General features: G+C 33.4%; 1 protein-coding gene across 2 annotated transcripts; it reads right to left on the bottom strand.

Annotated features, from left to right (window-relative positions):
- Positions 1-637: 637 nt before the first annotated feature.
- Positions 638-25,028, bottom strand: LOC106053009 (exportin-4-like). Of its 2 annotated transcripts, XM_056033011.1 has the most exons (26): positions 24,959-25,028; positions 23,252-23,357; positions 22,938-23,086; positions 20,499-20,633; positions 20,161-20,277; positions 19,582-19,738; positions 19,325-19,431; positions 19,066-19,220; positions 18,075-18,249; positions 16,948-17,124; positions 16,115-16,245; positions 15,041-15,189; positions 13,966-14,140; positions 13,354-13,513; positions 11,674-11,843; positions 11,242-11,416; positions 10,464-10,622; positions 9,996-10,124; positions 9,570-9,636; positions 8,983-9,096; positions 8,788-8,888; positions 7,684-7,814; positions 6,572-6,656; positions 6,007-6,057; positions 5,195-5,287; positions 638-4,365 (listed from the first exon to the last, which is right to left on the bottom strand). In XM_056033011.1, exons 1-26 carry the CDS (start codon positions 25,010-25,012, stop codon positions 4,171-4,173), a joined length of 3,417 nt encoding a protein of 1,138 aa, XP_055888986.1. In that variant the 5' UTR covers positions 25,013-25,028; the 3' UTR covers positions 638-4,170. The 2 variants fall into 2 exon arrangements, with proteins under 2 accessions (XP_055888986.1, XP_055888987.1); XM_056033012.1 differs by lacking the exon at positions 6,572-6,656 and having other exon boundaries at positions 6,007-6,124; positions 24,959-25,022.
- Positions 25,029-26,941: the final 1,913 nt, after the last annotated feature.

Here is a 26,941-nt window from a genome sequence, read left to right as displayed (position 1 = left end):
ATTAGAGCTGGATGGTCCTAAAGATCCCAGAATTAAAAATTCCAGAATTAGAACACAGAATCAGAAGCCAAGTGCTCACCACGCCTCCTAGTACCTCATGAAATCAAAGACTATTTGCATTGACTAAATACATGAACAAAATGTATATCTATAAATAGTTATCTCCCTTTTTATCAATTCATTCCACTTTTGGACTAAATCGATTGATTCAGATAATTGTTCTGATCACAAATGGCTGGTTTTAAAATTGAGATGAGAATCGCTTATTGAGACTATTCATTTCTAATGGGGCACATGAATTTCTCAAGTCTTTCATATATATATATATATACATTGCTCTAATTACCAACTATAACATAAAACACTCACTTAAAGCATGCATGTGTAGCTCGATTAATTTGGCTGGTTGAAATAGTGATGTTATTGAATTGTTATGAAATAGACAAAACCAGTTCAACACGGTGTCTGTCTGTCAGCTCTATGTCTTGAGACTAAGTGTGTGATAAGCTAGATAAAAACACAGACTAGGGCCTAGGCTACTTTCTTTCCCACCATACTAAACTAATTTGTGATGAAGAACTTCATTATTTACTATTGCAAAGCTCTTGACACAACACAACAAATAAGAAAATAATCGTTTTTCATCAAATTTCTGCAAAGTGTATTGATAGATTAGAATCATTCATTTTTTTAATACCTGATATAATCTTGTATATAGTCAAAAACAAACAACAGCTATGAGAGTTGTACCTCACAGCAATCAATGTACACAAGAGCTGACAGTGTGGACCATGTCCACTTAGTACATATTATTATATTATTATATAACTTATTACTTTTAAGATCAAAATGCAGGTTCAAAAATAAATGACACAATTTGTACAAATTCAAACTAAAAAAAAAAAATAAAAAAATAAATAAACCAGATTAAACTGAAATTAACAATCCTTAATCTAAATTTTTCATAAGTTTAGTCAATAATTGTTTCAAAAGGCACGGGGGACAGCAATGTCTAAACAAATAAGTTTGGGATAAACTAATGAAGACAACAAAATGTGTTAACTGGCTACCGGTATCTAAAAAAATGAATGCAGAAAACAACGGTATGATTAGCTACCAAAAGTGGACAAACAATATTTCAGAAGCATAGTACATTTGAAACAAAACAAGTGTACGCATGAAGTTTACAGACTCCACATTAAACCTTTTGTCAAACCTGTACATGTACACTCGAAAGTACATGGAACAACCCAACAAAGGTCAAAGGGCAAACAAGATTTTTTCGCGCCGGGGGGGGGGGGGGGGGAGAGATTTGTGCTTGTCAAGTGATGAAAAGGAAATGGAAGTAAAGAAACATTCTACACCAGTCATGTCTACTCAATGGCTAGTTTACTGAACAATAAAGCTGCATTCACCTAACGTTTTGTTGGCTGAGGTCACTACTAGCTTATCCCTGAGAATAGAAGACATCTTAGCTAATGAACTACATGCCAAATGTTTTCAATCCTGTTGTACTTTGAAAATAAAAAACAATGATGTTGAAAACAGTTGAAAACTGTTTTAGCCTCACGTTCAAGCATTGCCCTTTTCTTAAATAACAAATATTGTTTTGTAGTATCCATATAAAAACAAATCTCACAAAATTTTGTAAACTTCTAACAATAAAATAATAAGAAATCAAATATATAGACGAATGAATCCATTATACGCTATATCACATTAGCTCATATATTTGTTGTTGTTTTTTTTTGGAAAAGGCGAATTATTAGTAGTATACCACTTTTATTTTAAAAAAATTTAGCAACTCTTTTTATGACTTGCCAATACATGACAATGACATAAATCCTGTAGAAAAAAATAGTTGTAGAAATTTAAAGAAAAACCAAGACCAATCAACATACAAGGCCTGAACACTTGACTTGCAATGTTGCAACCTGTGGGTAGTGGAGACCAATAGCGTGTTGCCACGTTGTACAGATTTGTGATCTGGCAACGAGGTATTGGTCTCCACTGCCCACAGGTTGCGACGTTGTAGGTCTGGGTTGAGGCCTTCTATAACAAATGGTCCTGAGAAAAAAACAAAGTAATATCAGTAATCTAAAATGACAAAGCCATTAATATACCGTTGAGCTCTTTGGCACAAGCAAACAGATGTGCTGTTAACAAAATCAGTGAGATTATAGTCTACACACAGACCACACATGAGTGCACACACAAACACACGTGTGAGAAATGTGCTGAGCATTGTCAATAGAAAAAGTGAGATTACTTGGGGGACCTACACATCACATCCGCACACTCAGGCAATAAACTTAATGATATGTCAAGCATTGCTACCAAACGGTAGGAACAAATATAGATACAATTAAAAAATCAATGAAATATCAGTCTCACTCCAGAGAAAAAATATGAAAAAAAAAAAATCTATACTTCTTGTGTCTAATTCAGAAAAAACATAATTCTATACAGGGTACCGGTACTTGATCTAATTTAGAGAAAACACAATTAATTCTATACTTGATCTAATTCAAAGAAAACATAATTGAGGTTAAGCTTACCATTAATACTTAGCTTCCATTACATTAGCAACATAAAACCATTTAAAAGTCTTTTCTTATGATCAAACAATGTTTACATAATAGCAATACTGAATGAAATGTTCAAACTGTCCATTTGTTTTGAAATTACTATCTTGTGGTTGTTTTTATATTAACTCTTTCTCTCCTAACTGACGATACCAGCGCTGATTCCACCAGAATGTGGGAAATAATTACGGAGAGAAAGAGTTAATGATTTCAGGTTGTTTCATATCAATTTGTTTACATATCTCATCGACCTTTCTCATTTACATTATTTAAATCTTCTCTGTTGTATCCATACCATGTTTATTACAGAGCAGTTAAAAAAAAAAAAAAAAGATTATTGATGTTCAAGGGCAGATCTAGCCTAAATAATGATCTTTACATTTTGTAAAAAGACAGTGTTAATTGTGCTTCAGTATTTTTCATAAATGTTTTATATCTGATCAAACATGGATGAAAATTGCGCCATTAAATGCTTACACATTACCAACATTAATATAGTGTGGCTGCGTGCTTTGAATGATATAAATAGCTTTTTTTGAACAGATCATTATTATTTATAGTGAAATACAAGTTTATTCTGTGTTGGTTCAAACTTTCCTCCATACATATTCACAGTTCAAATCAAGATACTGCTCTGACATAAACCCAGCATTCTTTCTTCTGATTATTTTATTCCTTTCTAATTAGTTCATGTCTTTCATAACTTCAAATCAAGATACTGCTCTGACATAAACCCAGCATTCTTTCTTCTGATTATTTTATTCCTTTCTAATTAGTTCATGTCTTTCATAACTTCAAATCAAGATACTGCTCTGATATAAACCCAGCATTCTTGTACACAATTTCTTTAACACTACAAGCTGCTAAACATTCATTGGATGAGTTTTCCTCAACAAAACCCAGGGTTCAAAAGTGCAATGGTACATTTGAAGAGAACATCCTGGAATGATATGTATAATTAAGTTCCAAGTAGAGAGAAGAAAACAACACTCATTCAAGACTGCATTCTACATTTGCTGCTGTTGAATTTCCTTAAGAATAACGCAGGCACTGAGACACTAACTTCTACAGCTCATTTGGCTATATTACAATCTAGAATAATTGTTTTCAAAGACTATCCTCGCAAGTTCAACAAGTCCTGGTCCCTGACAAACTAACAAAAAAAAAAAAAAAAAAAAAAGTTTTAATAGCCTACCTATCACTGATAGAGAGTTCAATGTTGGGCTTAGGAACACAGTCCAGAATTCACAAGTCACCATTTTTACTAACATTTTTTTAATTGGAAAAAAAAAAAACACCATGAACATGCACAGCCACATACCAGTAGAGTCTCTTTCAAGCAAACATTTTCGTGAAACAATAAAGTGAATGTCCCCTGATTTGGATTTCTGTTTCTACAAGTGAACACAAGCCTAACTTCAACATGGTGACCCTGTTGGTCCAACAAACAGTGGCTGTAGATAACAAGATCCAGTGTGAACAAAGAAAGTGTGACAGCAACACACCAAAACAAACAGAAAATGCTGAGAATTAGCTGGCCTTTCTTATTGCTAGCACACAATCACAAGATGTCGGAACACAGGTGCTATCTAACACATAGAAATCCCCGGACGTTGTTGAGAAAGACATCAAAGTTTGTTCTGAAGGTTATCTTATTGGGGCGAGTAACACTGAGCTGCAAAGTTGGGGGTGTCAGCTCATTGAAGGCTTGCAGAAGGCGATTCTTATACTCTTCTGGCTGCACTTGTATCAACTGGTTCACCAGATCTTTGTACAGGTCCTGAAAATAAACATTATAGGCGAAAGTAAGATAGGGGCATACTGAAAGTAAACATAAGAGGCTACAGTAAGATAGGGGCATACTGAAAGTAAACATTAGAGGCTACAGTAAGATAGGGGCATACTGAAAGTAAACATTAGAGGCTACAGTAAGATAGGGGCATAATGAAAGTAAACATAAGAGGCTACAGTAAGATAGGGGCATACTGAAAGTAAACATTAGAGGCTAAAGTAAGATAGGGGCATACTGAAAGTAAACAGAGGCTTAAGTAAGATAGGGGCATACTGAAAGTAAACATTAGAGGCTAAAGTAAGATAGGGGCATACTGAAAGTAAACATTAGAGGCTAGAGTATGACAGGTGCAGTGTGAGCCACAGGGTTAATACATGAGATCAGCATGAAATGTAAATGGCATATTGTGCAACGGAAGAGAAAATGGTTATGTAGTGTGAGGGAGTGGTGCCAACTGTCAGAGAATTGTAGACTTGAATAAGAAACTAGTAAGTATATATATTTTTGGAGTAAATAGAGAATAATAAAGTTTACTAATAAATGACACCTCACTTAAAAAAAAAGATTTTTACTAGAAATTTTTTTTGTAGTAATAAAATATGTGTATGTATGTATATATATATGTATTTAATGTTACAAAAATATTCTCCATTTTCTTTTTTTTTTATTTATTCCATCCTTTCATTAGCACTCTAAGTTTTCATTGTACAAAACACATTTTTACAATATTGTTTATATATCACAGACTGGTGTGGATGGCACACACAGAAAAACAAATTGCAGCTTTCGGGTCAGGTAAAAACATCGTAAGAATCACCTGATTACAGCAAATCAAGCAAAACAATGTGGTGGAACCCACTTCCTGTAACTGGAGATCAAAGTTATCCAAGATAAGCATTTTGAACAGAACCTGCAAGTAGGCACGAAATATGAACATTAGAATTACACACACAAACTCAATCAGAAACTTAGAGAATAAAGGCTGATTCTTAACTAATTTTATCTTTTGAAACAAACCAAAGGATTATATTTCTTTGATCAAATCATTTTGCTTAACAAACCCCAAGCATGATCATTGTGCTTGCTATATGAGCAATGTTATGTAAAAAAAAATAGAGAGACGGCTAGAACTACCTCGGGTGAGACATAATGGAATCAACAGAAAAAAAAAAGGCGTAACACTATGTAAAAGACTTCATTTAAATTTTCTTGACAAAAAAGTGGCCAAACTCTTCTACCACCCACAATTTTTGGGTTACTAACAAACTTTTCACTTTTACTAATTCAGCGAAGAAATAAATTAATCCATATCAATTATCCAAATTAGTATTTCATTTGAGTTTACAAATGAACTGTATTGATGTCCTAGTCCTCTTCTAAACTATATTTTAGTTTTAGATGCATCTCTTCTTACTAACGTATAAATGTCTTATAAAGACAAAATGTGCAGAGACGTAGAGGTGAAAAACCTAGAATGACATTTCAACAATCACTGATTTCTAAAGGTTTAACCTGACTAGTCAATAACTTTGGTAATCAATTTTAAAGTAATGACACAAATACAAATGAATGCAATTTAGGGCTTGGCTACTCAGAAATGAATCAATACATCTGTAGGAAATGTTTTACCTTCAGGAAGTGTCCCAGTGTTGACTGTAAATTTGGTTGGACCTGAGGATTCTGAAAATAATGAGTAGCTATGGCAAGAAGGGATTCTAAAAGCATTCGAATCACATCTGTACCAGAACTACAGGCTCAGTCAAGGTTAACATTCACAAAATATACTAGGAATAATTAGATTGGCTTATCCATGTGGAAGCTTTACTAAAAATTAAACCTTATCTAATTGAAATCTTTTTTGCTTAAAATACAGAAAATTACTGGCTAATCCTAATGGAATCTAGAATCAATTATAAATTATTAAAAGCTTAAGTTGGTTATAGAACAGGGTAATGTTGACGTAACAACTAAATTAATACAATTAACCAACTTAATATTCTAGAAAACTATCTAGGTCTACAGTTATTTCAACAAAAATTCGGAACACATTAAGAAAAAACTTATAACGAAGAACTTTGTTAGGTAAAGAACTCCAGTTTTTTGTTAGTTTGTTAACTTCAACTCAAATGTTAAGTTTAACTTCAACAAAACTGTGAAACTGAATATGAGAACAAAGATTGACGGAACATTTTACCAAAGAAGCTAAAGAGATTTTGAGGAAGTATTCCGCAAGATTGTTAATGGTTTGAAAGCAGTGTTCTACAGTTTCTTTAGCATAGCTACAAATCATCTAGCTCAGGAAAATAAATGCACAAACAACACAACATTTTTTGTTCATGTTTCATTTTGAAAATAGTGGCAGAATTAATGTCTCTTAATGGAACAAAACCAAATGGAATATAAATGCAAAGAAGTGTTCTTAGGTTCGGATACAAAAAATGAGATAGGTGAGTTTCTTTTTAAATCAGCAGTTGGGACTTTTCTTTTTTTCTAACAACTGCTGAGCTTAATGAGACTATCAAGCCAGAGTCTTTGAGTTTAAAGAGTCTAGAGTTTACTGGATTGGTTTGTTGATTAAAATGTTTTCTTGAGTATAAGGGGTTAGGGAAAACAGTTTGCTGTCTAGTAGACCACACAATGTGTAATTAATATTAGGACAGACTAAATAGTCAAGTTTAATTTATGGTTCCCTAAAACTATTGACATAAATTTTGAAATCATTTCCTTTAGTTCAGAAACAATTTAAATGTACCCCAACCAATCCAAAATGAAGATGAATTAGGTCATAGAATGTATTTATTTAAATCCCAACCTGTCAACTAGCCAAAATGGAGATGAATTAGGTCATAGAATGTATTTATTTAAATCTCAACCTGTCAGCTAGCCAAAATGGAGATGAATTAGGTCATAGAATGTACATATTTAAATCCTAACCTGTCAACTAGCACTGTTAGGCGCTTCCGTGATGTGTCTGATGCAGATAATCAAATGGAGGTAACACTCATAAATAATGAAATCCAATAACACAGGCGAAAGGTAGCGAATGTCAAATAAGTTTAATAATAACAAAGGTCGAATGTCGTCAAATTAAATCTCTACATTCATAAAAAGCTCTGCTCTCTAAAGCCGTCAAAAGTCATCTGTTTACATTTGTTTATATTTCATTCTCCTTCCTCAAAAACCTCGTCTAGTTTTTACTAGTCATGTCATTGTCTCTAAGTCTTTCCCTTTGTCTGAAACAAAATAACTAATTCCTAATCGTGCCATAACAGCACAAAATATAAAGCCATAAAATCTCAAGGATACCAATTGAAGCCCAATTCTATGGAAGCCATGATACTGTTGAAAAGCTGATGTGGAAGTTGACAAAATTTCTCAGAGTACAAGTCAGCCAGGTAGGAGATAAGCTGGAAGTAACAGCTGCACAGGACTGGGAACTAGAGGATGAAGAGAAATATTTATTTGATGGCAATGTTTCTTAAACTACAACCATTCTTTACACAAATGTAACAATTAAGGAAAGAATTTTAAGCTAGCTATAATTTGGGAGAGACTATTAAGCTAGCTATAATTTGGGAGAGACTTATAAGCTAGCTATAATTTGGGAGAGACTTTTAAGCTAGCTATAATTTGGGAGAGACTTTTAAGCTAGCTAAAATTTGGGAGAGACTTTTAAGCTAGCTACAATTTCGGAGAGACTTTTAAGCTAGCTATAATTAGGGAGAGACTTTTAAGGTAGCTGTAATTTGGGAGAGACTTTTAAGCTAGCTATAATTAGGGATAGACTTTTAAGCTAGCTATAATTAGGGAAACACTTTAATGCTAGTCTAAAAGCCCACAATTAAATCCTAAGAGGATTATTATTAATCTACTGAGCCTGTAAAAACTCTTTTATCATGGAATGTTTGCGTCTAAGAAAGGATGTTGGTTCTAATGAGTTTCCTTTTTGATTTAAAACTTTAAGAAAATCAAAAGGCAATTTTTAATACATAAGCTCCTGCTGCTGGTTTAAAACATTCACTATGTATGTAAATATTACATCTGGACTTAAGAGCCAATTTTCTTATACAAAAAAAAATTTAATGTTCATATTTCACTAGTCGAAAATGAACTAGACAAAATAATTCAGTGAACTCACTCATAACAGTTTATGTGTTAATTTATATTTGCCTAGTGATATGATGCTGGGTCTGAGCATCGCAAAAACACTACAACTTGGCTGTGGAGTCACCAGTCAATGATGAAACTACTTTCTTATAAAATGATAATTTGAAAATGTAATGAAAGTAAAGTCAAGAAGAGTTGAACCTGTTCTTCTATCATTTTATTTCACAGTAACTGCTAGACTTTCAATTAAAATGTCTAGCTACGAGTCGCCGCATAAAACCATTGTTGGTGTACTGTGCTTACCTTCAACATTTCTGCACTCATCAGCGGCACAATGAGTTCAAGGCCATACACAACAACTGTTGCCCCATCTATGCAATGATCTCCGATAGTTTCTTGGTCATCTAAATATAATCAACAATAGGAATCACAAGAAAGCAACATTTTTTTACAGTTCAAAATACAATGAATAGAGCTCACAGTAAAAAAACAAATTACCTTTTTTAAAATTCAGCATGTCTTTAGACATGAGATTGGTCAACATCTCCATAATTAAAATGATGTCTTTAAACTTGGTCTCTTGCTCATCATCAGCACTAATACATTGTCGACCTGAAACACAGCGCACACATAAAAAAGAACTCTTTTTTATTCTACTTACACACAGCAATGAATCTATACCTTTTTACAAAATCCTAAACACAGCAATGAATCTATACCTTTTTACAAAATCCTAAACACAGCAATAAATCTATACCTTTTTACAAAATCCTAAACACAGCAATAAATCTATACCTTTTTTAAAAAATCCTAAACACAGCAATAAATCTATACCTTTTTAAAAAATCCTAAACACAGCAATAAATCTATACCTTTTTAAAAATCCCAAACACAGCAATTAAAATTATACCTTTTTAAAAAATCCTAAAAACAGCATCTATACCTTTTTTAAAAAATTCTTATTCCATAATTACAAAACATATGACCAAGAAGCCATTCCAAAACTGTCAAAATACTTATACAGCCATTATGACTCTGATGTATGACAGTTCAGACACTATTGATATGAGACTACTGATACCTACCTAAGTTATGTCTTGCATATGTCTGTATGGCAGATAAACACAATTGATACAAAGTATTGGAATCAGCCTAAAAATGAAAGAAAAAATGCTGCAATTACTTTAAAAAAAAAACTAACACCCAACAAATTGGTTACCAAGACTTGAGATGTAGCCTTTACCCCATTGGATGATAGCCTAGAATTATTCTATTTAACTTAGTAATAATCTGAGTTATTCCAAAGTGAGTTTAGCTTTAGTAAATAAACATTTATTACATAACTTGTCTACACATCAATTATAGCAACCAGTGGAATGAATAAATTTATATTTGTTTAAATGAGCTCCAAGAATATTTTTAAAAATGTGAACATGTCATTAATGGTGGTAAAGCATAGAAAGTTGTAACTATAAATTCAAAGTCAATCAGTATATTGTAAATAAACTCACAGTTTTAAGATATGGCAACATTTTTGAAACAACTTCAGAAAACAGTTCAAAACTGGTAGTTATGATATCTTCATAGTTGTGATGAATGTCTACAGCTTTGATCACATGATTTAGCAGTGGAGCCATAAACTGTCAGGAGAATACATGAATAGATAAGAGTTGAAACTAACAGAAGTAGCTCTTAATTTCAATGTCTTACCAGATGTCAGGTTTCAATTAGAACTAGGCTGATTCATCCTCAGTTTCTTGTAAAAAATTTGTATGCCATAAATAATTATTAGAAACCAAAATGAATAACACTACCATTGATATATATTTCATTTTGGCCATGTTACAATGTTAGGCTGTTGTGGTTTTTTTTTTTACATAGCTTATTATATAATGTAAATGCTAAACCTATGAAAATAAGATAGTTGAATGAAAATGTATTTTAAAACCATCCTTTCTCCTGAATGATCAGAAACTCACCTGAAACATTTCTTTAGCTATAGTATTTTGGGTCGCTGTGGCCACTCCTATAAGGGTTTCCAGATGATACAAAAACTGTTGCCGGCTTAACTCTTTACCAGCTATGTAATCTGGAGACTCCACTAACATTAAGAATCGCTCATGATTAGACCGAAGAAGCTGAAACATTTGGAATTCATTAATTTTTTTTTACTTTAAACAAAACAAAAAAGTTGCAATGAAACTACTTAAAGTTTTAACCATCTCAAGGGCTCTAAAAAAAAAAAAAAAAGACATCCGTAAAGGTTGATTTTTTAAATTTTTATACAATAATTTTAACATAAATGATTTATAGGAGCCCAATCTTAATAACTAAAAAAAAAAAAAAAAATCAATTAGGACAATTTTCTAGAAGCAATCTTTAATGCACTAATTAGAGCTGAATACCTAGTGTAGCTAAGGCATTTCCATCCATTCCCCAAATTAAGGATGAGTGCACTAGTTCAAGTGACCATGCTAACCCAGTAGCCACCAGCTTAAGTAACGCAGGTTTGGTGAAACTAAGGCATCCAGCCTACGCTACATATTTTTATAGTGAAAAAGAGATTGTATAGACCAAAACCACCATTTAGGCAAAATGTTGGCCACAGTGGTTCAGTTGTCTGAGCTGCTGTAAGTTTTTTAATGGTATGGCTAAGGTGGTAATAACAGTAGTGGTGGATAGTGATTTATTATCTTTAAGAAAATATTCATTTTCTCCTTCCAAATTGTATTTTTTAAAAGGCTGCTTCCACATTACCAGTTTCCAATACTGTTCCTCTCTATTTGAGTCTTTGATTCCACATCCAGCTAGAATCATGGCTTTCATAAATTGTCTTCTGGCCAGTGGAGATAATGTGGATACTGGATGTTCTTGATTGGATTCTAAGGTGGCTAGTTTCCAAAGTACTTCTGACTGGGAGACATATACAGCCCTGTGAAGCCAAACAGAACAAAGAATGTACAGATGTACTTGTCTGATATGCACATTTTTTTACAATAAGTAAACACTTCTGACAGACAGAATCTAGAACATATATTTCTGGAAAATATCATATTCACAGAAGGCAAAAACAATAACTGTCATCTAACAGAATGGAGTACATAGACTTTTGCCATTAAGACAATGAAAAACATACTTCTTTCGTCATTCAAACATTTGAGATTCAATTGCTCACAGAACTATCAGTACCTTGACCGTTGCTCAGCCATGTCTATAAGCAGCTCCAGCGTGTCACTAATAAGTTGAGGTTCAGATCCCCACACAGATAATGTGGCCACAATTTTTTGTAGAATAAAATTCACCGTCCACTTGACGCCATCTGTGTCCATTCCAAATGATGCAGCGAGGGCTAAACTCATCTAAACCAAACAAGACATATTACATTTGTGACAGATTCATTCTTTTGTGAGCACACAATTTAAATATTCCAAACAATGAAATAAAAAGTGGAAACATGACAAGGCTTAAAATAAATTGTGCTTAATAAACAAAAAAAATTATCACTATTCATCTGTTTACACATAAGCTATTTCCTCCAAAGCATGGGCTTTCAAAAGAACAATAAATATGTCTCTCAATGAGATTGTTTGTAACTAAGTTAATATGTGACAGCGTGATAAAACATTCGTGACTAAGTTAATATGTGACAGCGTGATAAAACATTCGTGACTAAGTTAATATGTGACAGCATGATAAAACATTCGTGGCTAAGTTAATATGTGACAGCGCGATAAAACATTCATGACTAAGTTAATATGTGACAGCGTGATAAAACATTCGTGACTAAGTTAATATGTGACAGCATGATAAAACATTCGTGACTAAGTTAATATGTGACAGCGTGATAAAACATTTGTGACTAAGTTAATATGTGACAGCATGATAAAACATTCGGGACTAAGTTAATATGTGACATCGTGATAAAATATTCGTGACTAAGTTAATATGTGACAGCATGATAAAATATTCGTGACTAAGTTAATATGTGACAGCATGACAAAACATTCGGGTCTAAGTTAATATGTGACAGCGTGATAAAATATTCGTGGCTAAGTTAATATGTGACTGTGTCATAAAACTTTGTGACTAAGTTAATATGTGACAGCATGATAAAACATTCGGGACTAAGTTAATATGTGACATCGTGATAAAATATTCGTGACTAAGTTAATATGTGACAGCATGATAAAATATTCGTGACTAAGTTAATATGTGACAGCATGATAAAACTTTCGGGTCTAAGTTAATATGTGACAGCGTGATAAAATATTCGTGGCTAAGTTAATATGTGACTGTGTCATAAAACTTTGTGACTAAGTTAATATGTGACAGCGTGATAAAACATTCGTGGCTAAGTTAATATGTGACTGTGTCATAAAACATTCGTGGCTAAGTTAATATGCGACAGCGTGATCAAACATTCGTGACTAAGTTAATATGTGACAGCGTGATCAAACATTCATGACTAAGTTAATATGTGACTGTGTCATAAAACATTCGTGACTAAGTTAATATGTGACAGCGTGATCAAACATTCGTGACTAAGTTAATATGTGACAGCGTGATAAAACATTCTACCTACAAGCCATACAACAGAGACTGATTCTTGTTATAACTGCTATGACCACAGTTTAACAAGATGTTATGCATTAATATACTAGGTTAACAAGATGTTATACATTAACCCTTAAGGCGCGTGTGGTAGTTTAGCCTCCACTTTTTATGCTGTCATTGTAAAACAGCTCAGCACTATAAGGGTTAATATAGCCGGTTCATAGAACTCGAACTTAACTATGGATGGATGATGTGAAAACTGGGGGTATCTACTAAGTAATGAAAAGAATGCCATTGTAAGAAGTGCATGTGTACCTCTGTGTACTCCATCTCATCATGTAGAAGGTAAGCATCACTCCATCTCTCCAGGTACCACATGATGGTGCTACTGACTTGAGGACTCAAGAATTCATTCAGTTTGGCCTCTATTGCCTGGTTCTCTACTTCACACATGCGAAAGATGGCTGCTATAAGCCTGAAGTGTCGGAAAGAAAAACAAGTCAGGGTTAGCTTCCCTTTCCAAGTACAACTTTTCCCTAGAAAGCAGGCAATCAATGCTGAGAATCTCAGACAAATTCATACATTTTTATTTACTCTAGTGAAGTCCATACTTGTTTAACACAAACAAACGTATACATGCATAGGAACAATATATTGAAAATAAAATTTAAAAAAAAAAAAAATAAATGAAATAAAAAGGACATTGAAGTCTAAACAACAATGAGAAAACATATTTTACGTGTATTATAAAGAGAATAAAGAAATGATTTCTTAAAATGTGCACATTAATATGTGAAAAATAAAATTAAAAAATTAGCAAACTGGAAATGAAAATGTTTCAACAAACCTAATGACTGGATCTACATTAATCTTATTTTTCGAATAACCTAATGACTGGATCTACAATAATCTTATGTTTCAACTGACCTAATGACTGGATCTACATTCATCTCATGTGCAGGATCCAGTTTGTGTCCAGGAGATGAAAGAATCTTGAGGGTCAAGTTGAGGTCAATATATTTTGACTGACTAATGGAATACTTCATGATGCTGGATGGAATGGAGGGTGTTTCTCCATCATCACCATCTGCCAACAAATTACCTGCCAGAGACCAAAGACAGTGCATTCAAATATACTGAAGCTAACAAAAGAAAAATGAAACATGCAAGGAAATATAACCCTTGAAATATTTTTTGTTTTGTTTTCATATTTGGTATTTAAAGAAATAAACTACTTCTGACTTTTTGTAACAAGCAATTTAACAGTTGGACCAGGACTGATATAACTGAGGCTTCCTTTCATTAGATGATTTAATTATTAGTTTCAACTAATCTCCAATTATTCAGCAGTCACTCGAGGCCCCAAAAAAAAAAAATCACTATTAACACGTGACACCCAACTCACTAATCTTCAAATTTTTTGTTGATCTTATAGAATTTTGCACAATTCATTTATTTTTTAATTAAATGCTATGATATAAAAATTCTTAAAAAAAAAGCATGACTAGAATAGAAATATTTGGTCGATAGATTTACATTCACATGCAATCAAAGGAGCATACAACAGTTACATTCACACCATGGACACAGTGTGAATATTACTGCAATGCTCAATATCACTGGCTAATGGATTTGTTTCTAAGCTTATCAATTTCTAGGGTCTCTAAGTCAGTAGATTGGCTAAAAAGGAAATTAAAACTGGCTCCCATTAGGTTACAACAGTGTTTGAAAAATACTATTTTGTTCCTCAAGGCTGTCCTATGACCCAGGGTGGTAACTGAAAGATCTGTGAGATCTGAGGCACTTGGCTTAAGAGTGTGAACCAAACCCAGAATGGTCTTGATCACAGGGGCATAAACTTTCCAGCAAGCAAATATTGATCCCATGTGGACTTCAGTTTAGGATCCAAGTTGCAAACCACATTGTAGGAAATATTTTGGGATGGATGGATTATACTGGAAAACTTGTGCTAATAAAACTGTATTTATTTTTAGCTATTCACCTGCAACTAGAATGGACCAATGGATATCTTCTTGTAATGAATGAAGTCCACTTATGTCCACAGTGGTCTCATGACTACTGACCATTTCCCTGTGCTGCTGGAGGCGGTGAAGGTGGCTACTGATCTGTGAAACTCTGTCTTCAAGGATTCTGATAAAACAAATGAAAATATTTTATGGTCACAAATAAATGACATATGATCTTCCTACTTCTAGCAATGGGTCACTCATGACAATGGAGTTAATGCATTAATCTGTCACCATGCCAAACTAATACAACAGTTTTGTTCTAATGAGTAGAGCTGGTTGTCTTTTTTGTTTGATTTGAAGAGCTTACATTTTACAATGAAGCTACTTTCTTTAAACAGTTCACAACTACCATCTGGTACTGGTAGACAACTAGAGTCGCCGGGAGTTGCCATCAATTAACAATTTTTGGTTGTTTCGTTTACACACGCACTGCTAGTTTTTAAACAACAATTTATACCTTTACAAACTCTGACCTGATAGAGCAATAGAGATGCTACTTTTAAGTGTTTATTTCATATCTGCAGCATGTCGGAATGTATTATATGATTTTTTGAGAATTACATTGTTTTTTTTTTTGCTAGGTTACAAAAAAAAAAAACAGAACATATTTAGGCTAATGTGTAAGCTTTAATTGAATAAGATTTTAATGGGAATATTAGTGTTTCAGCTGTAGAATAAGGAAATAATGATTGTGGTAAGTGATTTAGAGCCATTTGAGACAGATAGTAATGAAAATGAAGAAAAAATGGATGCTAGATCCAGGATTGATTTTTAGATCTAGTCAAACTTTATTACTTTTTTCTGTGAATTTAGTAACTAAAAATTATTTTTTTTAATTTGCTGCTACAGAGTTATATTCCTTTTCATAGGGATGGGGGAGATCTGACAACTGCTTAGTGGCTATATGGTTAATTAAACAAATATTCTTTCTTCTCATTGTTAATATGGAGGGTTTAGACAACCAATCCTAAATCTGAGATAAACTGGTCATATTCTAATATCTAACATTTATGATAGATATTCATTATAGATATCTAGCAACCTACTTTGATAACAATGGAACAGAATGTTCTGGAACAATACGCCCAAGAGATCCAATACTCCACAACTGATCAGAAAATTTGTATCTATCATCTTCCTCTAATTCATCTATATCCTCCTCAGAATTGTCTGCATTCTGAAATAAGGAGAGAGGTTTAAAAATTAATACATTTCTTTGTCTTCTCCAAAAACAATATTTTTGTTCAAAGTGTTTGTATACAACTAGTTTTAAACTTTGTTGTTCAAGCAATACATTTTTTGTTATTATGTATATCCTAGTATTGGAAGTAATTAGCAGATGTTGCAAATTGGAATAGTATGTCTTGATAATTATTTTGCAAAGAAAAAAATGCTAGCTGAAAAATCTTAAGGAGATAAACTGAGCTTGTCAGTGGAAAAGGGGGGGGGGGGGGGGGGAGAAAAGTTCAAGAGCAGACTTAACTGTTACAAAACAAGACTAAGCTCCTGATCACCCAAGAGAATGGATGGATAAAAAGAAAAGTAAAGTTTCCACTTTAAGACCTTGTGATCTATAAAGCAGATGATGTGAAGGTCATCTGTTTCTGTGGCCCATGGTTAACAAAGGTGTCATGTGTCCAGCACAACAGCCTTTACATGTCAGGTACCCATTAGAGTTAGGTGGACCCTGAAATTAAAAATCCCAGTTTTTGCCATGATATAAACCCAAGACCCTTCAGTTTGGAAGCCAAAAGCTTTACCACAGCCACAGTGCTCTCCCCTACCACACCATAGGATGAAACTTACCAATTGTTACAAAATGTGCTGCATTAAGTATGGATACTAACAAAAACTAAAACTAAATTGCTATCTGGCTTACAACTGGACGCGTGCCATCAGGTGGAGCTAAATGACACTGCATGTAAGAATTGAAAATCTGAGTGGCGGGCACCACAAGGCATCCAGGAGGTAGAGAGTTCACTTCTATGGTAAGACGTGTCCAGGATTCTAGAAGCTTCTCATAAGACTCCATGTAGATTGTGTTATCTTTGTGCATCTGTAACACAAAGAAATGTCTTTCTGACATTAGCCCAAAATATATTAATGTTTATTAATATGTAAGTCTGTAGCCTATAGGCATTACCAATTTATTCATTAACATTATAAAAAACTAGAAAAAGTAAAGTTCCCTTTCAGGCCTTGCAATCTATATTGCAGATGATGTTAATGTGTCATCTGTTTCTTTCTTGTAGCCAGCACAACGCACGACCACCTTTAATTTCCTAACTCAAGTCAGGTATCCATTAGTTGGATGGACTCAGAGGCACCCTAAAAATATCAAAATTCCATTCTTCACTGAGATTCAAACCCAGGACCCCAGGTCGGAAGCCAAGCACTTAACCACACTGATGATTTTAATTTTAATCCAGTTGCTGTTGGATGCGTCTTTAAGGGTATTAGCCTTATGCTGTAGAATGTGGTAGTGTGTGTTGGGATGCTGTTATTATTCTTTTAAAACTTTCCTAAAGGAGAGGATGCGATGTCTCGTTCAGAAGAAGAACAAGACACTGAAAGTGTACACTATTTAAAGTAGACATACTTTTCAATATTTTAGTTATTTATTAACTATTGTTCTGTATTACAGTTACCATATTTTTAAAACAAAAAACTTATTTTTCTCATATATATATATATATATATATATATATTTGGGGGGGGGGGGGGTTTAAGAGTAATTTCCCTTTAGATAGGCAAATTAGAAGATTTTTTTCAAAGTGGAAATAGGTGCTATTGGGTTAACTTTTAAGTATTTTAGAATCATGTTTAATACATTTGGGAGTTTGAAAAAATTTCAGTATAATGAAGATAATTTGACTTAAACATATTCCAATGAAATTTGGGGAAGGGGAAATAGGAAAGGCATGACTTTAAATTTGACTTGAAGAGATTGCAGCAAATGCAGCTCTTGGAATTCAATCAATAACAAAATACTAAAGAGGTTCTCACAGACTCTTCTTGAGCAGCGAGTCGCCCAATGTTACACGTGAGTGTTGTGAGGGTTTGGATGAAAGATTTAAACAAGATGACATCCAGGCTGTTGATATGTTGAATGGTGAACACCAGAAGCAAGTTTTTGAAGATACAAGCCACCCCAAAGTTTTCATACTCTTGGAGTTCTATCCTGAAAGAAACAATCATATGCGCTACTAGTCAAACCAAAACAATATGTTATAATATATATATATATATTAAAAAAAAAGATAAACATTTTTATGTGCATGAAATATGCATACTAACTTTCAAACGAAAAGGGCATGCTACCACAAGTAACTGTTACACTAATGAGCAGATTGTCAGCATACTTTAACCCAGTAGCTACAATTTCCAGCTGTAAAACGTCATGTCTAACTTCTCAGCTAAGAGGTAAAAAATAGTCTCTGTTCTCCAATATTTTTTTTTTTATCAGTTGCTGTTTAAAACAAGGCAAAAGACGGAGGAATGGAGAAAGACGGTCGACAAATCTTGCTTGGTGCGCCAACGGTCCAAAAGACTAAGGGATAGGTATGGTAAGATAGGTATGACTCTAAATTATAAAGCTAATCAAAGAATGGGAGTGTAAAGAGACTTCTAAAACAAAAGTTTATTAGATTTTATAACCATTTTATGTTGTTCAACTGGCAATGTGCACAGTGAAACAACTAGGTCAGCGGTTCTCAACCTTTTAAGCTCGGCGACCCTTTTTACGATTCCTAAATTTGCCGCGACTCCTCTGGGGCCCCTCCCCACTTACACACACACAGCAATAGAAGAGTAGACAATAACAATCCATATTTTCGATGGTTTTAGACGACCCCTGGCAAATCGTCAATTGACCCCCAAAGGGGTCGTGACCTACAGGTTGAGAACCCCTGAACTAGGTGATACAAGTACAGATCCTATTATTGAAATGTGAGTTAAAATATTTTTGTCCATTTCAACTATTAGAAATTACACATACTGTGAAAGCATTTGTAAAAATCCATCAATATACTGGGCCAGATATTGTTGGCAAGTTTCTTCAGTGAAGATGACTCCATTGAGAGATGCAAGTTGAACAAGGCACTGGAGAGAATGATGGGCCATTTCATTGTTGAATCTGGCCTTCTGATGAATCTGTAATTCACCAAATATGTGAGACTAGTGACATAAGACCTCTACAGTCAAAAGCAATACAAATAAATGTATAAAAGGACAAAAAAATATGGCATGTGACTTACCCTGAAAAACAATGACAAAGTATTTTTATCTAAGAGAATATCCCTCCAGCCTGATGGTGGTTTCAGAGAAGCATTAGGATTGGAAGAATATGCGTGATTGATACTTCCTAGATATAACAAAATGTTTAGCAACATTAAAAACGTAAAAAATAATCACCTTTCAAATGTCTATGTTTATGGTATGACCCTAAATCACAATTTATCATTTTAAATTAAGCAATGAGAATTATATTATGGTAGGAATGAAAAAGTAAAACCTCCTCGTGTCGTGAATTCCCAACTCAACACTTGTTCAGCGATAGACAAAATGCGATTCAAAAATGCAGTGGCCTCTCTGCTTAATGGACTAGGCTGAACCTCAATTTCATTCAAGACTTTCAAAGTAAACATAAAGACACGTTTCAGATCAGATTGCTGTAGAGAAAATAAAAAATTTTCTTTGAATACAGACTCCTATTGAGAAAATAAAAGACCTATCTTTGTTTACAGACTGCTGTAAAGAAAATAAAAGTTTTTCTTTATAAACAGATTGCTGTAGAGAAAATAAAAGATTTTCTTCGTATACAGATGTACTGATTAATATCCAGCTAATAGAATCTAAATATTTTCGTATCTATATCGGGACATTATAGCTAATCTTATGCACAACGGATAAGCTGGTCCTCTAGTGTCTCTATTGCAGTGGACTTTAAGGACAGTTTACCAACAATTTAAAGAGGATTAAGCAAACGTCATCAAACTAAAAGAACAATATATTTAGAATGTGATGCACCAAAGTGTATACCTCTCGAATAGTTCTCTTTTATTTCCCAATCTACTTCAAATCAAGAAATTACCTCAAATGCCCGTTTACACTTCATATGAAACTCCCATGTCAAGCCCACAGTACTTGTTCTGTTTGTGTAGGAATATTCATTTAGCAAAGAAGTCAGCATAGAACAAGCAACTAGTTGCTGTATAAAAAAAAAACATTATGACAAAAGTGATATATAAGTAATATAAGTGTAGTATTTAAATGAAGAAAAAAACAATACATTTATACAAATGTGATGAATAAAATAAAACATTTACTCAATAAACGTATTAGACAAAGTTTGAAAGTTGCCCATTAATGTCAAGTTACAGGTTAGATTTTGATGGTTACAAATCAATGAAAAGAGAAAAAAAAATGTACCATTGTAATGTTTCCACTACTGATAAGCGCAGTGACATCCTCAAACAGACCATCACAACTCTTGCCCTTCTTATCCAGAGTAGCTCTTTTTAAAATCACAGCCACTGTCTGTAAAATCTGTTCTCTGACATAGCTCTGAGGAACAAGAGACGATTCTTAATAACATCGTCACATCTCATCAGACACAATAGATAGTAAGTCTTTCAAAGCCAGTTTATTAGGAAGGTCTTCTAGCAGTGACAAAGTTCTATAAGGATCTCTGCTGAGTCAACTAATTCTTGTGTGTGAAACTTCACTGGGGTTTAATGTACAACCTTTGTGTGCACTTATATTTTGAATGCTATCTGTATTTGTGTGTGTATGCTGTGAAGCAAGCTGTAAAATACTGTTTTGTCAATATTGTTTTTTAAGCTCTGTACCATGTTTAAATCTAAGCTCTGTACCAAAAAGAAAATTTTCTTCACCAAAATCAAAACCTAAATTTGTTTCTTTTATTTCTAAAATAGTGAAAAGAACAGTGACATTGAAGAGGAACAAAATATATGACGGCTATAAAAAAAAATATACAAACATTCAATGGGATACTAGAATTCACAGGGGTAGTAGCATTATAAAGCAGGTCATTCCTTTAGAGTATTCAATAAATCTAATATATACAATTCAGGGTTCATAGTTAATTTCAATTATATTTTCAAGATTTTCAAATATAAAAATTAAGAATCTCAAGGTAATACACAACACCACAAATAGGATTAAGAGATAAAATACAAGCAAATATAGAATATCTAGATCAAATTATTCACTACAAGAAAAAAATATAGACTATATAATGAAAGAGAAGTATTTTAATCATTATATCAGGGTTCATAGCCTATCTCAATATTTTTTCAAAGCTTTTTTTTCCTGGTTTCAAGGTGACTATGAACGCTGTTATATATATCAGACCTGCCTACCAAAAAAAATCCAAATGCGTAACGCTGATGGTCAAAATGCGTATTTTGGAACCAGAATGCGTAACACTTACGAGATCCACTACTTTGTCATATATATATATAATATTAGATCTAGATGTCATGTTTAAATCTACAATCTAAATCTAGATCAATACGACAATAGAGATGATATCTAGACTAGATCTATGTCTATATAATGAATATAATCTACTCCAGACCTAGATCTGGGCTCAAGAGTGTTACCGATGCCGTGGATCCGCTACAAACGTAGGTCTACTCCAAACTTTCGTAAGCCTACCTTCATCCTTGATCTATTCTATACTAAGACTAAGAATCTAGTCTAGATCCAGACTAGATGGTAGTAGATGTTATTGATCTAGATCTAATCAATCTAAATCACACTACAACTAAATTGGATCTAGATTGTTGAGTAATGTAGAGAATCATGACTAACGTAATGACTAGCTAGATCTATTCCTGTATAACAAGCTTTCTAGATCTAGAATCCAGATATAGACTAGATATCTACAATGTCACTCAATGTGTTTTGAATCGATAGCACTTCGATATTTTTTTCTATACAAAAGAATACGGGAATCAGGGATTCAACATAATTAATTTCTACTAATGAACTTACAAAAAAAAAGTCACGTTGGTGTATCAGCTGACGGTACCAACCAGGTACCAACCCGCCACTCCCTCACTCTCGCGTTCTTCATTTCTAGACTAAATAATCTAATTGCTTTTAAGAACCAATCAACGTATAGATCTGGACACAATGTGTTCCCCCACCTTTTCTGTCCCCCCCCCCCGGCCAACAAAACGGCTTAGCGTGACCTCCGTGACCGCTTGTAAGCTAGTCTAGAGAGGAGAAAAAAAAAAGGATACGAAAAGCGTAACGCGACGGGTTCAATGCGTATTTGCGTACTGACTGTCATTTTTGGGAGATTTTGCGTAACAAATACGCATTTTGCGTAACGGTAGGCAGGTCTGATATATATATGCTAATTTGAGTTCCATTGTATTATTATACAAACTATACTTAAACTAGCTCATAAATGGTACCAGTACCATTTAACGCTAGGGGACATGGTGGGTTTAGTACTAAAGCATTGCCTTCCGAACCGACGGGGTCTTGAGTTCAAATACATGTGAAGACAGGGATTTTTAAGGCGACACTGATTCCACTCAGCTCAAATAGGTACATATAGTGGGAAAAGTAAAGGTGGTTGGTCGTTGTGCTGGCAACATGACACGCTCATTAACTTGGACCACAGAAACATTTTACATGTCTGAAAAGGGGTACTTGACTTTTTCACTTTCACATTTAAAACTGTACATTAATTCAACCACAATTCTAATTTTTTTCACAAGTCAAATTCTAATTTTTTTCACAAGTCAAATTCAACATTTTGAAAAAAAAAAAAACTTACAAAAAAATAAACTGAGGTAAAGTGCAACAGAATAATTCTTGAATTTCTGTTACCTGTAAAGTGATGTGATTGGTGATATATCTTAAAAGGAATGATCTTAACGCTTCTACAGCATCAGGCCCCAAGAGGGCCCAGTCTTTAATGATGGCTTCTTTAATAGTGGTGGCTGCTTGGAACAAGGCATAATCATTTTTGCTGTGTTCTGAGAAACAAAAATAGAAACAAAAATCGATAGAGACTCAATAACAACTATTACATATCTTGTGTGCCATTGTTTAGTTATAAATCAGTCATTTAAGCTACAAGTCATTTTAAAAAGAGCAAACATTTTATAATCTTATTATATTGTCACTTCAATGGAACTTACCTAATATATACTGGCACAGGGCATAAGGCATAAGTGTTTTACGGAAATTTAAAATAATATCCTGAGCTGCTTGTCTTTGTTCTCTGGTAACAAGATCAGGAGGTGCCTGTTTAAATAGAAACAAGCTGAGAATAATTGTAATCAAAATGCTTTATATTAATAATAATGTTTATTAGCTGTGAGGAAATTTGTTTCACAATAGTGCATTACACACAACATTACATTATTAAAGCAAACAATTAGTACTATAGTTTGCAAAATATAGGTTTATACTCCAGTTTCTTTTAAATTTAAACATTACATGTGAAATTTACAACAGTAAGTTACATTTTGTTCAAAATTATTTAATTGCCAAAGGAACAACAAGAGTTCTTGTGTTATGTATTACATCATTGAAAAACAGCTAGAAATATAATGATGCATACTGCATGTTACATATATTATGACAGCACAAGACTGGATATGTTAAATTGAAAGTATTTATTACTTTTTAAACTTTTCAGAACTTATTTGAAACTAGTAAAATACCAAAACAAGGGTCAAGTGGTCAAGAAAAATAGATCTTTTCATTGTCTGTTATCTTCAAAAAAATTTATACTTAAACATCCTAGATACTTATCCATTGGATTTGATGGTTTAGTCTCTACAATGTCAACATTTTCTTAAAAATAAAAAAAAAAAACAATGATAATCTGGCCAAGGAGACCAACGCAGCAACAGTTACTACTAAAAAAAACACAAAAACAAGTGCCCAAATTCTAGGCTCTAATAATAATAATAGTGACTGTGGTAAATATAAATTGTATTTATATAAGTATGCAGTATGGTCTGTCTGTTGCATACTTTTACTAGAGTCTAGATCTATAGACTTTATTGAACATAATAGAGATCTAGAGTTTAGAGTTAGGGGTCTATTTATGTTGTAAATACTTAAATTTAAATGTAAAGTCAATGTAGAGTGTAGTCCTTTATAACTTTTACTTAACTACTCCCTACTGTCTGAATCTTAACTAGTCTAGTCTAGAATAATCTAGATCTACTAGATTTAACTAGATCTAGGACAGGACTCTGACTCTACACTTACTACTCTAGACTCTAGTAGTGACTAGTTACTAGTAGTCTAGATATAAGTACTAAAAGGGAGTAAAGTAAGTCTAATATTAAACTCTAAGTCTAACTAAGACTACTCAGACTAGTCTATTAATTTATATTGTATATAAATATAATATAGAATATAGTAAATAGTATGTATATTTGTATATATCAAAATTATTACTAGTTAAACTAGATCTAGATACTAAGTGAGTAAGTTCAGTAAGTCTAGTCCTAGAACTTAGATCTATAGATTAGTTAGTTATTGTTAGTATAAATTATAATTTACTATAATTGAACTGTAGACACTCTTAACTCTTACTTACTACCCGCTACCATTTACAGCTGCCTACGCGTCATGCAATTTAATTAGTCTTATTTTGTCTTAAGTCAAGTCTTACGACTTATGACTTAGTCATTTGTCTTTACTTTACAACTTCACTGAGACGACTGAGTTGAGTCTTAGACTTAGAAACTTCTGAGTAGTAATGTTTAGTTTATCTTTTGAGAAAAATAAAGATCAGACGTAATTATACATGTAAAATATATAAAAGCACAAACAGAAAGCGGTTTTAAATATTATATCTAGGGTCTAGTTAACTGATAATACGCCACCATAAAAATTAAGGAGGCTTGCTCCAACTCTAGCATCACCGTGTGTTCAGCCATCTTAACGTTGATGGGCAAATAATGCCAGGTGATTTCAAACCATAATATGCTAAAAATAGATATTGGGCCAAAGTGGAAAAAAATAATATAATAATAAATCGAGACTATAAATATAGTATAAGGTCTAGATCTAGTGTAAAAAAAAATGTTAATGTAAATATGCATTACTTACATTGAATGTTAAATAATAATAAAATTAAATTAAATCTTATTGATAGACAGCTTCCTTTCCAAGTAAAGGTATAACAAAACTATTATTAGATAGACCAACCACAATCAGTAGACACTGCGACATTGTATAATAGTGCAAATTAAGATCTATTTTATTTATCATAATAATAGCCTAATAATAATAAGGCATGTCTTCGAGTCCAAAGATTAGTGAGGAATGCAGTATTTCTCGTGGCTGCGCAGCCCCAGCTGTGACCTACATATTTTGCCACATCCAGGGCAAGCATATAACCATTGTCCGCAGGTGGTCGGTTTAGATTTTCATTATGCCCACAGAGTTTTAGTTTGCGTTTTCGACAGTAGTTAGCAGGTCATCGTGGGATCCAATCGCTGTACTAATCCTGTTTCTGATCTCTTCGTTTATGATGCGGTCCTTGTATGTGATATAGCAGGCCTATGTAGGATCCTTCTGTAGTAGGGCCTATCTTAATTCCATTAATAGGATCCTCCTCCATAGTTCTGCAGCCATGTGCAGCGCCTAACATTCGCAAGCATATATACGAATGTGACCATATTATATGTGACTACTGACACTTTCCAGCTGATATATTGATTCCCCTTTTTAACCCTGTTGGACATTGATCATAATTTGAGGGCTGTTTTTTGCGGCCTCCGAAAGGGGAAAAGACGTACGCTTTTAGTTCTGTGTGGAATGTCCGTCCGTCCGTCCCGTTAGATCTCGTAAACTAGAAAAGATAGTGAAAATCCGACATCATAATTTTTAGACCATTCAAAGTTCTGATGCAACGGCTACTTTTTTCTTTTCTGAAAGTGAAAATTCTATTTTTTTTTAAATCACTTATGCAAGCAGTTGTTGTTGTTTTCATAAAAATCCACAACTTTTACAACTATTCACTATTAATAGTAACAAACACGGAAGGCTCTTTAGTAGGGGATATGACTGTTTACCATATTTTTAACACATTTATGCAAACGGTTTTAGACTTTTTGTCAAAAAAAAATATTATTTTTTTTTTACATTTTTATTGCTAAGTTAAGTTTTGTCATACTAAGTATTACATTTACACAAAAGAATGTTTACTTTTTTTAAAGAGAAAAAAATATTTAGTATGCATATAAGTTGTAAGGTCACTTAACTAAGGAAAATATTTTTTTTTTACGAATTTTTTTTTCTTGAGGATTTGAATAGAAATTGACCCTTTACAAAACAATTTGATCAATTAGATATTCATTCTATGACATCAGTTAGGCCATCTAACTTCACATTCACTTATCCTTTGGTCTGCTGGACTGCTGGGGCACCACACAGGATCTGTCAACCTTCTTTCTCCATTCTTCTCTTCTCCATTCTGATGTTCTTTCTGAAAATATTGAAACCTGCCTTTTCACCTGGACCACTTCGGGGGCAGATTTTGAGTTAGTGTTTCCACACAAACTGTCTTTGTAACCTTGTTGTATACCAAATGCTGCAGAAGTATTGTATATGCGCATTACCAAAAGTTATATTAATTAACCGGCTAAAACCGATATCAGACAAAATTATATCAGAAGAACAGGCGGATTTTAGATAAGGTCGCAGCACAACAGAACAAATTCTAAACCTCAGTATAGGCTACTCTAGGAGAAATACCTTCACCAAAAGAATCTTTTTCATGTCTTTAATTGATTACAAGAAAGCGTTCGACATGAAGCTTTCTGAGTGACAATGGAAAAGTAGGGTAACGTGGGGCAAAAAGC

This window comes from Biomphalaria glabrata, chromosome 6, assembly GCF_947242115.1.
Source record: "Biomphalaria glabrata chromosome 6, xgBioGlab47.1, whole genome shotgun sequence".
NCBI lineage: Eukaryota > Metazoa > Mollusca > Gastropoda > Planorbidae > Biomphalaria > Biomphalaria glabrata.
The sequence above is the reverse complement of the archived record's forward strand: the minus strand, read 5'-3'. Positions and strand labels throughout refer to the sequence as shown.

Coding starts and splice junctions, on each gene's coding strand:
- LOC106053009 (XM_056033011.1), bottom strand. CDS start 25,012: ATGGCTGAACACACGGTGATGCTAGAGTTGGAGCAAGCCTCCTTAATT. Junction 15,190..16,114: donor TCTGTTCCATTGTTATCAAA/GTAGGTTGCTAG, acceptor TTGTTTTATCAG/AATCCTTGAAGACAGAGTTT. Junction 11,844..13,353: donor ATGAGATGGAGTACACAGAG/GTACACATGCAC, acceptor TGTTTGGTTTAG/ATGAGTTTAGCCCTCGCTGC.